This window comes from Vespula pensylvanica, chromosome 5, assembly GCF_014466175.1.
Source record: "Vespula pensylvanica isolate Volc-1 chromosome 5, ASM1446617v1, whole genome shotgun sequence".
NCBI lineage: Eukaryota > Metazoa > Arthropoda > Insecta > Hymenoptera > Vespidae > Vespula > Vespula pensylvanica.
This window is the reverse complement of record NC_057689.1, coordinates 5,358,258-5,375,757: the sequence shown is the minus strand read 5'-3', so window position 1 is coordinate 5,375,757 and position 17,500 is coordinate 5,358,258. Positions and strand designations below refer to the sequence as shown.

Below are 17,500 nucleotides of genomic sequence, written 5' to 3'. Positions count from 1 at the left end.
TTCTCTCACTCTTCCCTCAACTCACCTCTATCTCTCTCTCTCACACTCTCTCTCTCTCTCTCTCTCTCTCTCTCTCTCTCTCTCTCTTTCTTTTATTCTGGCGAAAATTGCATACTTCCTACATAAGAAGGAGAAAACGACGAGTTCGCATATTCAAATCGAATCGAATAAAATCTAATCGAATCCCGTTTGTATGTAACTTTCCCGCTTTCTCTCTTTTCAATTGTTCTTCTCGTTGGGTAACGCCGAGTACAGTAAAAAAAAAAAAGAAAAAAGTAAAAGAAAAAATTACAGACTAAACCAAATCGGTGTGGAATCGTTCCTTTCATAGTATATTCGTGTGTGAATCCCATATATATTGATAGATATATATATAGATAGATAATATATATATGTTTCCAAAAATGAGGGCTAGGCTAGAGATCGCTAGTTTATTCTCTCTCACACCTATATTAGTGATGTAGCTTAAGTACTTAAGTAGCCTGAGTATTAGTGTAATAGAGTAGTAAGTAGTAAAGTGTGGCGGGGTGTGTGTGTTTTGGGGCAGGTTCATCACGGCGTTCTCGCAGGGCATAGAACTGGATATGGATCTGCGCACGTTGCGTGCGATACGCGTGTTGCGACCGCTCAAACTTGTCTCCGGCATACCGAGTGAGTAGCGCTTCAAAATAAGAGAACGAAACTGCCGAGAAATGAAAAATACGAGACTACGAGAGTCTCTTTTTCTTTCTTTCTTCCTTTCTTTCTCAGTTTGACTGAAAGAAGGAGAAACGTTTAATAATACAAATAATAATAATATTAATAATAATACAAATAATAATATAAATGATAAAAATAATAAATAAAATAACGATAACGATAATAATAATAATAATAATGATGATGATGATGATGATGATGATGATGATAACGATGATAATGATAACAATGATGATGATGATGACAATGATGATGATCATGATGATAACGATAATTACAATGATGATGATCACGATAATAATGATGATTACGATGATAATGATGACAATAACGATGATTACGATGATGAGATAATGATGATGATGATGATGATGATGATGATGATGATGATGATGATGACAATGATGATGATAATGATAATGATGATAATGATAATGATGATGACGATGTTGAGGATGATTTTGAGGATGATGATAATTTAAAAAAATGCGTCAAACGACCGCTGTTCGAGAACTTGCTCGTGTGAAAATTTTCCTGCGCCTAAGATTCGGATATCTCACATTGATATACATATAATTCGTCCACGTTGGACTACGTTTATCACATACGTATATATATATATATAAAAATTTATAAATATATATATATATACACCCACTCTATCGAAAGTGCGAATCGACGGGCATTTACTGTCGGATATTTCAATTCGTAGATCAGCGTAGTATTTCTTTATTGCAACGTTACTAACAACACACGTACTTACACGTAGATGGCATTGCAAGGACTTAGCGAATTTTCTTTTCCTTTAGGTTACTTTTGTAGTATTTTTATACCCATTTAGATGCTCTTTGAGGGGCTGTATGTTGTGTTTAGATACCGTCGAGGTACCTTAATCGTTAGAGCGCAGGAACATTTCGTGCGAGAACGGTGAAAGGGTATCTATCCTGTCGAATAACGAGAATGATTTATTTTCTAGTTTAACGAGTAAAGTAATTTTCTAATCCTTTCTCTTCTTTTTTTTTCGTCTCGCATTCACATATTTTATATATATACATATATATATATATGTATATTTATATAGAAGAATATATTTATAGATATTTGTACGTGCATATTAAAAAAAAAAAAAGTAAAAAAAGAAAAAGAAAACAATTTTTCTCGAGCAGCGGAAGAAAAAAGAAATATCAAAGAAATAGACGCGCCGAGAGTGTTCTAAAAGGGTCGAAGTGCAAAAAGAAAGAAATGTTTAGTCGCGATGCCGGGAGGGGACGATTTTTCGGGCTAATTACTCCTCGCCGTTCTCTCTTCTCTTCCGTACAGGTCTTCAGGTGGTGTTGAAGTCCATCATAAAAGCAATGGCGCCGCTTCTGCAGATCGGATTACTGGTTCTTTTCGCGATCGTGATATTCGCCATCATCGGTCTTGAGTTTTATTCGGGAACTCTGCATAAAACGTGTTACAGTATAAAGGACATCAGTGAGTATTTTCGCGTAGCGAAACGAGACGAGGCGAGATATTTTGAATTTTAGAATGCTCTAATTAAACGATCTTTTTTTTTCTTTTCTCTCTCTATCTCTCTCTCTCTCTATCTCTCTTTCTCTCTCTCTTTATCTCTCTCTCTCCTCTCTCTCTCTCTCTCTGTTTGTATTTCTTTTTTTTTGTTTGTTTGTTTGTTTTTTTTTCTTTTTTTCTTGTTATCTAGGTGTGATCGTGAAGGAGGGCGAGAATCCGGACCCGTGCAACACGGACATTCAATCCGAGGCGCCGTTCGGTGCCCACGTGTGCAACGCGAGCATCTCGACGTGTTTGGATCATTGGGTGGGACCAAACTATGGCATCACCAGCTTCGACAACATCGGATTCGCTATGCTCACTGTCTTCCAGTGCATCACTATGGAGGGCTGGACTTCCATATTGTACTGGGTAAAGCAAGAGATATGTTCATCAGTGTTAAGTCTCTGTCTGCCTCTCTCTCTCTCTCTCTCTCTCTCTCTCTCTCTCTTTCACTATATATATTATATATATATATTTATTTATATAATATATATATATATATATTGTCTTCCTTTCTGTCTTCTCTCTCTATCTCTTTCTCTCTGTCTGTCTTTTTCTCTCTTATTCACTTTTATTGTCTCATATATTACCTCGTATACGCACAATATTTGCGTACACGACGTTTTACCTATCTCGATGTGGTCCATTAAATTCGCTATTTATATGAATATTGTCAAGCTTTCCAATATGGCTAGTATCGTAATTTTGTTTCAATCGATCAAAACTTCGTTCGACGATCACCGAACCGATTTTTAATAACTCGATCGGTTAAAAAAGTAGATTGGAAAGTAGATTGTATGTAGAAAGTATCTATCGTCGAATGTAAGGCTCGATCGTCGTTATTTTTTCTTATTTTTTTTCTTTTTATTTTTTGTCTTCCTTTTAGTTCTTATGCATTCCTGTACCTTTGTTACGTGTTACGATATATATACCAATTGCTTGTATTTCTTAACATTATGTATTTGATATAACATCTAAGTGTGTATATCCCTTTACTTTGCGGGATGTCGTTAATCGTATTTAATTTATTTCTACTTTCAGTGTCGAATGATATTTCGTTTGTTTCTTATCTTTCTTTTTTCTTTTTGCTCCGTTCAATCGTGTTTTTTCTTTTTTTCTTCTTTCGTTGTCGATAACGAAAAAAAGCCTAGCCGTTGGTCGAGCTTTGATATCGTAATAAATATGCTTTTGCAGAGATAAATCAGCTAACACTGACGTATATGTTCACCTTGCTCAGTATAACATTGTCAGTTTCAGCCCTCTTTGCTATATAACCATAACAATATACAGATATATCCTTTCCATATCGATCGATCGTATCGATCAATTGAAAACTTTTAAGTATAATCCTTAGACGTATATAACCTTATATACAAATATAATATATATCCCATATAGTCGTAGCGGATATATTTAGAAAAAGAAAAGAATACTCGTTTGATCGATAACGATTTCTCCGATAGCTTCTTGCTAATTTTCTAATCGATTCGAATTTTTATGATGTATGCCATCGTATTTCGATATGTAGCTTGGCATTAACAAAGTGTTTACCCCTACTAACCTCTTCCGCCCTCTTCACCCCTCGTCTCTTGCCCTCTCACCGCCCTTTTAAAGTTTGATATTATATTTCGCGTTAACGAATGGATCTATTGATGTTTCTCGTGGATAAGTAGAAATGGGAAAAGAAAAAAAAGAAAAAGGAAGAAAAAAAATAGAAAAAAGAAAGAAACAAGATTTCCGTATGTCTCAATGTCTTTATGTCGCATAATGTTCTTTTGTCATTGATTGATATGCGTACAGCTGTGTATCTGGTGCACCATGCTCGCACATGTAATACCGGCTTCACGTGGCTCTGGTCAAATTTGCAGACAAACGACGCTCTTGGAAGCACGTACAACTGGATTTACTTTATACCATTGATCGTCCTTGGCTCCTTCTTCATGCTGAACTTAGTTCTTGGTGTCCTGAGCGGGTAAGTAACGTCCAATTCGTCTAATAAACGAGACAAATTCCCACGTCCGATTTTATTTTAAATATCGTTCGTAATACATATGTATTTATATTACATGCAGTATAACGTTCGCGTTCCACGTGAAAAGAGATAAAAGAAAAGAAAAGAAAAAGAAGAAAGAAAAATAAAAAGAAATTAAAAATCTCTTATGCGGTTCATGAACTCGAGGATAAAAATAACAAATAAAAAATAAAAAAGGAAGAGAAATCGATCAAGTAAAATCCCTTTCTTATCTTTTCGTTAGGGAGTTTTCTAACGAAAGAACGCGCGTTGAGAGGCGGGCGGCTTATCAGAAAGCAAAGCGAAAACGTCTCTTCACCACAGCATTCAGTTCCTACTTAAAATGGATCACTCAAGCAGGTTTCAACACTAACGGATCTGTTCTTTTCTATAGCTTTTGATACATACATATATTGTACAGAGTATCGCTTATAATTAGATATATCGGAGTCGCGTGAGTAAAGGGCTTGAATTGAGAGTAAGCTTGAGAGTAAAGGGTAATCGATTTATATCGTTTCGGATCCGATTTGCTATCATTGATAAAAGTATACATATACATATACATACATATATATAGATCTACACATATATATATATATATATTATGTATATTCATGATCCATCCTTATTAAGTATATATGGTCGCTTGGATATAATCGATTGATCGATATCGTAAGCTCAGTGATTAAGCTAAAAAATTATTCAATCCGAATAATAGTATTGCATAGCCATGCCTCTTCTTTGTTCCTATCCCCTCCCCTCAGCTCTCTTGTTTCCTGTGCAATAAAATAAAAAAATAAAAAAAAATAGAAAAAGAAAAGAAAGAAAGAAAAAAAAAAACGATGTATATCTCTCGACGAGTACATGGCATATGTATTATCAACCTTTGCTGCTACGCTTGTAGAGAGTTTGCGAAGGAGAGAGAGAAGGTGGAGAACCGGCAATCCTTCCTGAAATTGCGAAGACAACAGCAGCTCGAGCGCGAACTGAATTGCTACCTCAATTGGATCTGCAAAGCAGGTTAGAGATGCTACACGATTGGTAACCATCGGACGTGCATTCACTCCGGATTAATCCACTTGCTTTTACGACTTTTCTGTAAATCTCGTTTTCTTTAAGCCAGAGAGTGAACTAGTTTTCTCGTCATTTAGATATCAGCTAGACAAAAAAGTCTGTATGCTCGCGTAGGTAAAATACGCGAGTCGCTTTAATTAAATAGTCGAAAAAGACACTATTATCATTTTCGAAGGAGATTCTTAGTGACCGTAATAACGACTTCGATTTCAGAAGAGGTAATTCTCGCCGAAGAGAGGACCACGGAGGAGGAAAAAATGCACATATTAGAAGGTTCGTGCTACATATTATATGTATATATATTTTTTTTCTAATATTTACGTCAACATACATACATTTTCATAGGTACGTTAGTAGTATCGTTGATTATTAATTATATTATTTCGATGATTCTCGACGAATGATCGTTTAGCAATTTTAATTTTTAATTCTTTTCTCTATTTTTCTTTCCTTCTTTTTTTTTTCTTTTAACAAATTATGTCGTATTCTACAGTGAGAAAAAGAGCCGCGGCGAAGAAGAAAAAGCTGAAGAATCTTGGAAAAAGCAAGAGTACCGACACGGAGGAGGAAGACGCCGAGGACGATCAGGACGATGGTGAGTTGTATTTTTCCTGTCCGTTTATTACCACTCTTTTGAACGTAAAAGTATTGTCTTCTTTCGACTATTTTGAAACTAAGGCTATTATACTCTTCTTCTTCTTCTTCTTCTTCTTCTTCTTCTTCTTCTTCTTCTTCTTCTTATTCTTATTCTTATTATTATTACTATTACTATTACTATTACTATTATTACAACCATTGATTTTATTCTACGAAATGATATTCACGAATGATAAGACGTTTCATTTATTATATATAAAAACGAATTTATTATCAGTAGAAAAAGGATTCTTCACGATTTTTAAGTAGTAACGGCAGGCGCCTCGTTCGACGATTTTCATTTAAGATTTTTTACGACATGGTAAATGAAATTCTACGTATGTTCCTGTCTGATTTATTAAGATATAAGCTGACAGAAAAAGGATAACAAAAAAATAAGAAAAGATAGACAAATAAATAAAAATAATAAAGAAAAAAATATATATATAAAAAAGAAGAAATACAAAAGATCGAATGAAAAATTATCGACGTGCGAAGCGCTCGCTCGTATCTTCTCCTTTTTCTTATACATATATCCTTGAATTTCTATCAGCATTTTATTCACTTATTGGCACGTTTGCATATTTCATATTCACCGACATATTGTTGACACGTTATTAATGTATGTCTATATATTCATTGCATCGAAAAGAACAATACTCCAACTTCCCATGATATTGTCGATGAACATTCTAAACGTACGCTATCAGATGCTCCTCTTGTTTCAGTGCCTAAGAAAAAACTCAAAGGTAACTACAACCGTGAATGCCTCGACTTGTCGTAAAGAGCAACGTAATATATCAAAGGCTGTATTTGTATATTTTTACGTCACTGTTTGTTTATTTGTGTTTTCGTTTGATACACTATCTTCCATCTTCTTTTTTACATGACAAACTTACAAATACATTTACATCAACAGACATCGTAAAATACATCGAACGTGGGTGCAGAAACGAGACCTGATCGAATATATACGCGTATATATTTTAATTTTTTGTCTTTATTCCAAAATATTTTAATTCATTCAAAATTAAATTATTACATCGATAGTTACTTTGCACCCACGCAAAAAAGTGGAACACACACACACACACACACACACATACACAGATGCATACATATACCTAATCACTCACTATCTCAGTTTCACGCACGCGCATATATTCTATCTACATCAATCTGATACATACATACATACTTACATGCATACGTACGTACATACATACTTACTTCATTGACATTATTGCGTATAAGTATGTATGCTGGCGCGTAATCGACTTTGCTGCAGAGCATACTACTCGACACCTGGACGAAACCTAATCGTCCACGTAGATAGATCTTTGATACTCTATTATATATACATATCGCTGCAAGCCTCAAGCTGTGGAGTGCACAGATAGCATGATAGAGCAGTAATATTCTCATTATCATTAACGTGTATTTTTGTGAGAATAATATTATATAGAAAGTAAGAGTTTCGTTTATAAGAATAGATAAAATATAATCGTCTCTGTGTAATATCCAACAATTCTGTCCTTTTAAAATTATCGTTAAGCTCGAGAAACACGGCAGAAACACGCTCGGAGAATTCGATACGGCTAATTGATTTTATTTTCTAGGTAATAATGCTTCTTCTATTGGCTGGTGTGACGACACATACATACATACGTTATATACTTTTCTTTTTCTTTTTCTTTTCCTTTTCTTTTTTCTCTTTTCCTTTCTTTTATGGATACGAGACACTCGCAAAGATCGATTGAACGAACCTTCGATCTCATATAGATCCTTCTCTCCGTTTCTTCTCGATCTCTCAGTCCTCTTTTTTTTCTTTACTTCATTTTATCAATCGAACCGAGTGTTTCGTCTCGTTCAAATGTAAAATATCGTTTAGGTACGACCAGTGATGCTGGAGCAGAAATTAATTTCCCTCTCTCTTTCTCTACTTTTTTTTTTTACTTTTCTTTATTTTCTTTGATTACCACAGCGCTACCACTTATTAATACTATACTCAGCTAGCTAAAACCGAGCTCGTGTGACAGCAACGTAGAACACTTAGTGTTGCCAAAGGAGGAGTTGTCATTACAAAGTAGAGCATATTTATGCAAGTTCCTAACCCAATAGATAATATACTGTTTGGCTCTATCAATTAGGTAGCCTCTGGATACATTGAATATATTAGTAATTAATTAGTATCTTATACGCATTGCTCTGACCCAATTATAGAGATTCCTGCTTTGTAGAGTATTTTATTATTATTATTATTATTATTATTATTATTTATTATTATTATTCTTATTATTATTGACTTTAATTATTATTATTATTATTATTATTATTATTATTATTATTATTACTATTATTATTATTATTATTATCATTATTATTGTTGTTATTATTATTATCTTTATATTATTGTTAGAATAGATTTATATGTATTTATATCGTATAATGGTTTAGCCACGAAAGTGGAAGGATCTTTTCCCAGTCGAAAATATACATTTATTTCTTAGGAGAAGATGAATCTCTTTCAAACGATCGGTAAAATGAGTTCCTTCTTTTATGTTAATAAAATATTAGCTCGTTAGCAGGCAGATAATTACTTTTCATCTGGATTTTTTTTCCTTTTTTTTTTAGAAAGACGGAAGAGAACGACGTTAGGACATTTTGCATAAAGACATTATTATTGCTGACGATCGATCCTGCACGTTTTCATAAAATTTTTACTATCTTTATTCCGTTACAATTTAAAGTAGAGTTCCATGATCATGATTTATCGTATTATATATTTTGCGATTCCTTGAAGAATGCGAAAAATCTTTGCCGATCCGAATAGTTATAGTAAAAACGCATATTTCAAAAAACTGATTAGAAATTTGTACATAATATTTATATACCTATATATTATATATATATATATATATATATATATATATATATGTATATGTTCATAGTCAAATCATAAATTGAAATAGGTGTATCCATCGTAAGCAGAGAAAGATCTCGATCGACTGGTTTATAAGAGAACAAAAAAAAGCAAACAAAGAAAAGAGAAAAACGTGATTACAACGTCGAATATAATTATTTATTATATATCTCAAGGTTCCGATAATAATTTTTTCGACTTATACTTTGTAGGGTTCTCAAGAGCTTCCTACTTCAAGTCGAAAGTGAAAAACAAGGGAACGTGTATGCAATTTTGGCGAGCCGAGAAGAGGTTCAGATATTGGATACGTAATTCCGTAAAATCGCAGAATTTCTATTGGTTCGTCATCGTCCTGGTGTTCTTCAACACCGTCTGCGTAGCCGTCGAGCATTACGATCAGCCACAGTGGCTTACCGATTTTCTCTGTAAGTAGATATTTTCAATATTTAAAACTCTGTAATCGTTTCCTCAGAACATTTACACGAACAAAATATAAAATTTCGTATATACATACTACATATTAAAAAATTAAGCATAACGACAAACATAAAAAAAAGAATAAAAAAATAAACAAAGCAGAACTATTATAGCTTGTTATATAACTTGTTAAAGCAGTATTTCCTAAACTTTTACGTGCCGCGACCGACTTTCAAAAAGGGTATCTAATTTTTGACTCTCTCGAAATGCATTTTTCGCTTTTTCTCTTTTTTTCTTTTTCCTGCGAATTGAAAAAAAAATCAAACGGAAATAGTCATTCTCACGCGATCTTTAATTGAATCGACTTTGAATTTTTTATCCGATTATTCGCGATGAGTAAAATTCTTCTAATGAACATCCGTAAAATTACATATGTACAATCATATTTTAATATTTAACGCGATCAACACTTTTAGAATCATGCTGTGTAATTTAAAAAAAAGAGAGAGAGAGAGAGAGGAAAAAAGAAAATACAATATATAAAGTGATCTTTTGGTTTCAAATTGCACGAAACAAAAATAAAAAATAAAGAAAAAAAACAGAGAAACATTTGTTGTATGAAAAGGAAAGAAAAACACTGGTCTATTTTATCAAACTATTTATTCACTAATTCGATTTAATTTCAGACTACGCGGAGTTTGTGTTCCTCGCCCTGTTCATGATGGAAATGTTCATAAAGGTGTACGCGCTCGGTCCTCGCACATATTTCGAGTCGAGCTTCAATCGCTTCGACTGCGTCGTCATCTCGGGCTCGATCTTCGAGGTGATCTGGTCCGCGGTGAAGTCCGGCTCTTTCGGCCTCTCCGTCCTACGTGCCCTTAGACTCCTGAGAATTTTTAAGGTCACCAAATACTGGAAGAGCCTGCGGAACCTCGTAATATCGCTCCTCAGCTCGATGCGTAGTATCATTTCCCTTCTCTTCCTGCTCTTCCTTTTCATCCTCATATTCGCGCTGCTCGGAATGCAGCTCTTCGGTGGCCAGTTCAATTTCGATTCCGGGACGCCACCCACAAACTTCAATACTTTTCCCATCGCGCTGCTTACTGTCTTCCAAGTAAGTTTTAATTATAATTATATGATTAGTAAGATATAATAATAATTATATGATAATTATTTTGTATATTATATATATTACGTATAACGACGACAAAATAATATATAAATATAATAATATATAATATAATAATAAATATATATATATGATAATAATAATTTAATAATTATATTAAACATATCCCGATAGAACGATAGAGTGTATTAGATTTTGGAGAGAAATGATACGTAGTTAATAGCCCCTCTCTTTAAATAAACATATCGAGTATTAAAATGCAAATTCGTAATATTATCATAGATATAAAGTGAATTTATTTGATAGATCAATTTATTTGCTAAATCAAATTTTATAGATCCTTACTGGAGAAGACTGGAATGAGGTGATGTACTATGGTATCGAGTCACAGGGCGGTCACAGAAAAGGCATGATGTACTCGCTCTACTTCATCGTGTTGGTGCTTTTTGGCAACTATACGCTGCTGAACGTCTTCTTGGCTATCGCCGTAGATAATCTGGCTAATGCCCAGGAGCTGAGCGCCGCCGAGGACGAGGAGAAGGAAGAGGACAAGGAGAAACAATTGCAGGAACTCGAGAAGGAAATCGAGTCCTTGCAAAAGCCGAGCGATGGTAACGCACCGAAGGTGGAAATCTGCCCTCCGAGTCCGAATCAGAATTTGTGAGTGATCTCAAATCGATAAGATAAGAAAAAAGAAAAAAGAAAACGACAACGACAACGACAATGAGAATACATAGATTACATACGCGCTTTATGATTTTTAGCAAAGACGGTAAAGGTGGAAAGCAGGCGTCCGAAGAGAAGAAGCAGGATGAAGACGATGACACGGGACCAAAACCAATGCTGCCATACTCCTCCATGTTTATACTATCCCCTACGAATCCGTAAGTATCCAAAATCTAAATTAATGACAAACGTTGATGATATGTAGGTATGTACAATATAATAAGAATTTGTGATTAATTTAAATCCCTTTTTTTCTCGATTAATCAGCGTAAGAAGAGCCGCCCATTGGGTCGTCAATCTAAGGTACTTCGACTTCTTCATCATGGTGGTAATATCGTTGTCGAGTATCGCGTTGGCCGCCGAGGATCCTGTATGGGAACACTCGCCGAGGAACGAGATCCTCAACTACTTCGACTACGCGTTCACCGGTGTCTTCACCATCGAGATGATCCTGAAAATCATCGATCTCGGGGTCATTCTACATCCTGGCTCGTATCTACGCGAGTTTTGGAACATTATGGACGCGGTGGTCGTAATATGCGCCGCGGTGTCGTTCGCTTTCGACATGACCGGTAGTTCGGCGGGACAAAATCTCTCGACGATCAAGTCGTTGAGGGTATTACGTGTGTTGAGACCGCTCAAGACGATAAAAAGAGTGCCCAAGCTCAAGGCGGTCTTCGACTGCGTCGTGAACAGTTTGAAAAATGTCATAAACATTCTCATAGTGTATATATTATTCCAATTCATCTTCGCTGTGATCGCGGTACAACTGTTTAACGGAAAATTCTTTCACTGCAGCGACGAGAGCAAGTATACGAAAAAGGACTGCCAGTGAGTAATAACTTTAAAGGAAAAAAAAAAATAATAATAAAAAAAAGAAAGAAGGAAAGAAAAAGAAAAGTAAAAAAAAAAGTCCTGATAAAATAATATCCTTATTATCGAGGATATTTGTCGCTGATGAAAGAGCTTCGTACGAACGATATAATTCGATGTATTAGATTAAACAAAACTCGTTTCTTTTCACAGGGGTCAATACTTCGTCTACGAGGAAGGTGTCATGCTGCCAGAACCCAAGAAAAGGGAGTGGACGTCTCAGTGTTTTCATTACGACAACGTGATGGCGGCGATGCTGACGTTATTCGCTGTCCAAACAGGCGAGGGCTGGCCACAAATCTTGCAGCACTCGATGGCGGCCACTTACGAGGACCAGGGTCCCATTCAAAACTTTCGCATCGAAATGTCCATTTTCTATATCGTCTACTTCATCGTCTTTCCATTTTTCTTCGTCAACATCTTCGTGGCCTTGATTATCATCACGTTTCAAGAGCAGGGAGAAGCCGAGCTTCAGGACGGCGAAATCGATAAAAATCAGGTATTGTGATAAGAGTAATTGATATTGTCTCGATCAAGACAGAGAAAGAGACAGAGGAAGAGAGAGATTGAGAGAAAGAGAGAGAAAGAAAGAAAAAAGATAGATAGATAGATAGATAGATAGATAGACAAATAGATAGATAGATAGATGTACTCACATTTCATTTATTCTTTTTGCAGAAATCATGTATAGACTTTACGATACAAGCTCGCCCCCTCGAGAGGTACATGCCGAAGAAGTTGAACGGCGTAAAGTACAAAATTTGGAGGATAGTCGTATCGACGCCGTTCGAATATTTTATCATGATACTCATCGTACTAAATACATTACTACTAATGATGAAGGTAAGTTTTACGAACCGTAACTCTTTCCCGCCCACCCACTCGATTGGCCCACTGCCCCATGCCCCTACCCCCGTTGCATTTGATTCTCTCGACGAGGAAGTAAAAGAGGGAAGAAGATCGCTTGACTTCCGACGTGATGTCTGTCTCTCTTTGCTCCAAACAACGATTGACTCATTGCTTTTTCTCTCGATTTTTTTTTTTTTTTCTTTTTCGTAACGACTCGAGTCAAGAAGAGAAGGAAGGACAAAAAATTGGAAAAGAAAAAAAAACCCGAACAAAAAGAAAAGAAAAATAAAGAAAAAAGAGAGAAGAAAAAACAACACCAGCCCTACCCCCACAACCCCGTAGACCCTTGAACACCCCTTGCCTTTGAATTCCCCATTCGTATGTTGTGCCCCATATGTTCTCGATCCTCTTCGGGATTATCCATTCCTCGTAGCATTTTAAAATACATTTATTGGGAAATTTTTAAAACAATCCAATAGCAGCCATGAACGTCAAATAATATTTTCAATCACGAATATCTTTACACGAGTGAATATAATGAATTCACCTGGATAATGATAACTATCCAATCCGTGTCCGAGAAAAGCGTACGTAATATTGCAACGTAATATTACATATTTATATTCCTGTGTGATTATAAATAATGACATTACATTTTCTACGAGGACATTGTTGTTCTTGCTTGCTGATTTTCTTTGACTGTTCTCTGTATAATTGTCATCCATGTTATTACCAAAATTGCGTGTACACAGCTGTGTCGATTTTTCTTACTTCCCACGAATCATTTCTGTCTCTCTCTATCTATCTATCTCTTTCTCTCCCACTATTTCTCTTTCTCTCTCTCGTTTTTTTATTTTTCTCTCTCACCCCATATCCTCTTCCTAATTCAATCATTTCTTTCCATTACCTTCAATTTTTTTAACGATTTACTTTTCATTCTTTTCCTTATTAATTTCCGTTCGTGCGTTCACGACCATCGTTCTTTATTGTTGAATTAATACAACAATAAAGTTTCTTCTTTCTTTTCGTTTTGTCTCTCTCTCTCTCTCTTTCTCCATCTCTCTCTCTCTATCTCTTTCACTTTCTCTCTCTCTTTCTCTTTCTCTCTCTCTCTCTTTCTCTCTCTCTTTCTCTCTCTCTTTCTCTATTCTTTCTCTTTACGTTTTTCCTATTCTTCCTCCTATAGTTTCCTCGACAAATTGCATGGCTGGTGGCTGTAAATTTGTTTCATAGTAGACATACTCGACGACGTGTGAGAAACTTTGAAAATCGCTGTGTTTGTTTTAATCCAAATACACATTAACTATTTATTAATTAACACATTACTTATTATTATTATTATTATTATTATTATTATTATTGTTATTATTATCATTATTATTATTATATATAAATACACAGACGTGCGACTCTTTTACGCTTTAATACGCCCATGTTTTTACTGGTGGCGAAATGAAAGCGTTGCACATACGAGCTACTTATTCTAATCGAATAAAATATGTCTATAAGATAAAGTGCAAAAAATGAAAAAATGAAAAAAAAAACTGGCAGAAGAGAAGAGCCCTGCACGCCAGTCCCACGTTTACTGTAGAAAATGCATACCTATTATTTTTCTTTTTTCTCACACGCTACTATTTTCAATACCAACTCTAATTATCTATTTCCCAGCCCCTTACTCTATCCAGTTATCTATCTGTCTTTCAATTTATCTATCTATTTTTCTCTATCTCTCTCCTCTCTCTCTCTCTCTCTCTCTCTCTCTCTCTCTCTCTCCCCCTCTTTCCTTTCTAAATTACTAATCAAGAGCTCGGAAAATATGAGGGAGAACCTACGAAGATGATCCGTTCTCTTTCTAATCTCATAAGATCACAAAGTCCGACACGTAAAACCCCAAAAAATCTCGAAATAATTTTCTAATCACGTATTTCTCTATCCTTAGAGATAGTATTACCTTATCTATATATTTATTTCCTCACCTTCCTATTTACGTTTCCAAATGTCCATCTTTTAACTCAATCTAAATTTTTGACTACGATCGCACGTATGATCAGCCTTCGCTTTTTGAACTTTAGCGGAACGACTCTGCATTTTAATGATCGAGATGAAAGATCACTGTGATACACACAATATGTATACACGCTGTCAAAATCGGACACGCACACTCGCTATCGTGTCGAATTTTGTTGCCTGAAAGAAAAAATTTATAAGAAAAAAAAGAGAACGAAAAAAAAAAAATAAGAAAAAAAAAGTACAAGCAAGGAATGCATCGTAATCCACTTTGCACACGCACCGCACATTTTGTCTGTGTGAACAGAGCACATACACGAGATACTTTTATTTATTATTTATCCTTCTCGCGCGTATAATTATGAACAAAGGAACGGAGATGGTAATTCGAAATAAAGATAGAAAAGAGAAGATTAAAAAAGAAGATAAAAGAAAATTTAATTAGAATAGAAATTTTTATATATCTATTCATTGTATATAGAATATACATATATATATATAATTAGTTTGGTTAATTAATACATATATATGTATATATAATAATAATATTAATAATTGGTATATTCAGTATCGAATCGATCTCTGCATACTTTGTTCAAACGCAAGAAAGATAATTGACTCATGTACTTGTACATTTTACTATTGAATTTCTCACACACATACACACACATATATATACATATATATATATATATATATATATATATATATTCTGTTCGATTGTCACCTATATACACCCACGCGCGCAAGAGAGAGATAGCATGCTGGCTGTTGGCAGTGTCCAAGATCGGCTCGTTTCTTCACAATGGGATGATAATCACTGAATGTGTGTTAATTTTATATCGATCAAAACGAATACTTTCTATTTATTTGCACGGAGCGTCCTCCGCACGTATATATACTGAAATTCCTGTTTATTATTTTACTTTTTTTTTTAATCTTTTTCTCTCTCTCTTTCTCTGTCTATCTGTCTGTCTATCTGTCTGTCTGTCTGTCTGTCTGTCTGTCTGTCTGTCGTCTGTCTCTCTCATTCTCATTCTATGTTTATGTCTCTCTCTTTCTCTCTCTTTCTCTCTCCTTCTCTCTCTCTTTCTATATATATATTTTTTTTATTTTTATATTTATCGAAAGGAGAATGCATTAAAAAAATCTGAGGACAGAATTCTCTCGTAAAATGATCCTTCGTCAAAACCCCTTCCTCATAAATATCCATCTATATTACATTCGGCCGCGTATAATATTCTTTCTTTCTTTCTTTCTTTCATCTTCTTATTTATTTTTTCTCATTTCGACGTACGTCCATTCATCTTCATTCGTTATTAATCAAGATCTTTTTGCTTTAACTTTCATTCGTATATATCCTTGAATTGGTTATCATTTTCTGATTTTTTCTTCTTCTTCTTCTTCTTCTTGTTCTTCTTCTATTACTACTATCTTCATTTTTTTTTCTTCTTTCGTCATAAAATATTCCTCCTCTCTCTTTCTCTCCCCTCCCCCTCTCTCTCTCTATTTCTTTGACGCTTTATTTATCAAGATATCTTTCTTCTCAGATAAATTCTCAGATTTTTCCATGTGAAAGAAAAGTTTCATAGCAAGTAACGTAATAATACTATGATACAAAATTGTATCAATCCCTTGAGATTTTACAGACATTTATTTAATTTTTTTTCCCATAGATCATCCCATCTCGGTGTCGTCGAAATCATTAAATTTGATTTTACCAAGTATTCGTTGTAAACCCGACCGATCGCGTGTTATATCAGTACTCATAATTAGAAATTTTTGGATTAGATCGAATTGATTTTTAATAATTTTTCTTTCTCTACTTTTCTATCTATCTATCTATCTATCTGTCTGTCTGTCTGTCTGTCTATCTATCTATCTCTATCTCTCTTCCTTCGTAAATTCATTTTCTCCATTTCATTTACTTATTTACTTATTTATTTATTTTTTTTCTTATCTTTCTCACATAGATCAACATAGTACTGATATAATTATCGTGGCACACTATCAACATGCACAATACTCTATGTAATGATCCCACTGAGAAATTCGTAGTAGTACACCCAGATAGTAAGAACATAGAGAAATACATGTATATTATAGGATTGACGATCGTTCCATATCATTATATCATATAGGTATATTGTCATATATATATATATATATATATATATATATATATATATATATACATAAACACACACATATATATATGTATCATGTGTAATCCTTCTCACATTTGATATCGACAAAGTGTAGACAGTGTTGTTTGTTCCACGATCGATCTCTACGATCCTCAGAGAAGTCGTGTGTCTTCCAATATCGTCCCACTCAATCAGATAGTAAACGAGATAGGACTCATCGTGCGTATCGATATGCGAAAGTAAAAAAAAGAAAAGAAAAAAAGGAAAAGAGAAGAACACTTTAATTCATATATAAATTATATTCTTATTTATTTTTTAATAGATCAATCATATCGGTAGGCGCGATCGTACGTGTGATCTTCGAGTTCGCGAGGAAGTCGATCCTTTGCCCTCTCTATCTTTAAACTCTCTCTTTCTCTCTCTCTCTCTCTCTCTCTCTCTCTCTCTCTCTCTCT

The 17,500-nt window shown here is 34.6% G+C and overlaps 1 protein-coding gene across 37 annotated transcripts in view; it reads left to right on the top strand.

Moving 5' to 3' along the window:
* Positions 1-17,500, top strand: part of LOC122629615 (voltage-dependent calcium channel type A subunit alpha-1) — a 105,558-nt gene that overhangs the window by 60,955 nt on the left and 27,103 nt on the right. For 23 of the 37 annotated variants that reach the window (XM_043813226.1, XM_043813223.1, XM_043813217.1 and 20 more), the window contains exons 5-19: positions 548-651; positions 2,020-2,175; positions 2,402-2,622; positions 4,122-4,225; positions 5,169-5,284; positions 5,552-5,611; positions 5,832-5,933; positions 6,703-6,723; positions 9,110-9,322; positions 10,001-10,428; positions 10,781-11,103; positions 11,208-11,327; positions 11,437-12,000; positions 12,196-12,541; positions 12,721-12,885. In XM_043813226.1, the coding sequence (XP_043669161.1) occupies positions 548-651; positions 2,020-2,175; positions 2,402-2,622; positions 4,122-4,225; positions 5,169-5,284; positions 5,552-5,611; positions 5,832-5,933; positions 6,703-6,723; positions 9,110-9,322; positions 10,001-10,428; positions 10,781-11,103; positions 11,208-11,327; positions 11,437-12,000; positions 12,196-12,541; positions 12,721-12,885 (3,043 nt within the window). Of the gene's footprint in view, positions 1-547; positions 652-2,019; positions 2,176-2,401; positions 2,623-4,121; positions 4,226-4,508; positions 4,625-5,168; positions 5,285-5,551; positions 5,612-5,831; positions 5,934-6,702; positions 6,724-9,109; positions 9,323-10,000; positions 10,429-10,780; positions 11,104-11,207; positions 11,328-11,436; positions 12,001-12,195; positions 12,542-12,720; positions 12,886-17,500 lie in introns of all 37 variants that reach the window. The other 14 variants (XM_043813228.1, XM_043813225.1, XM_043813242.1 and 11 more) reach the window with 4 other exon arrangements.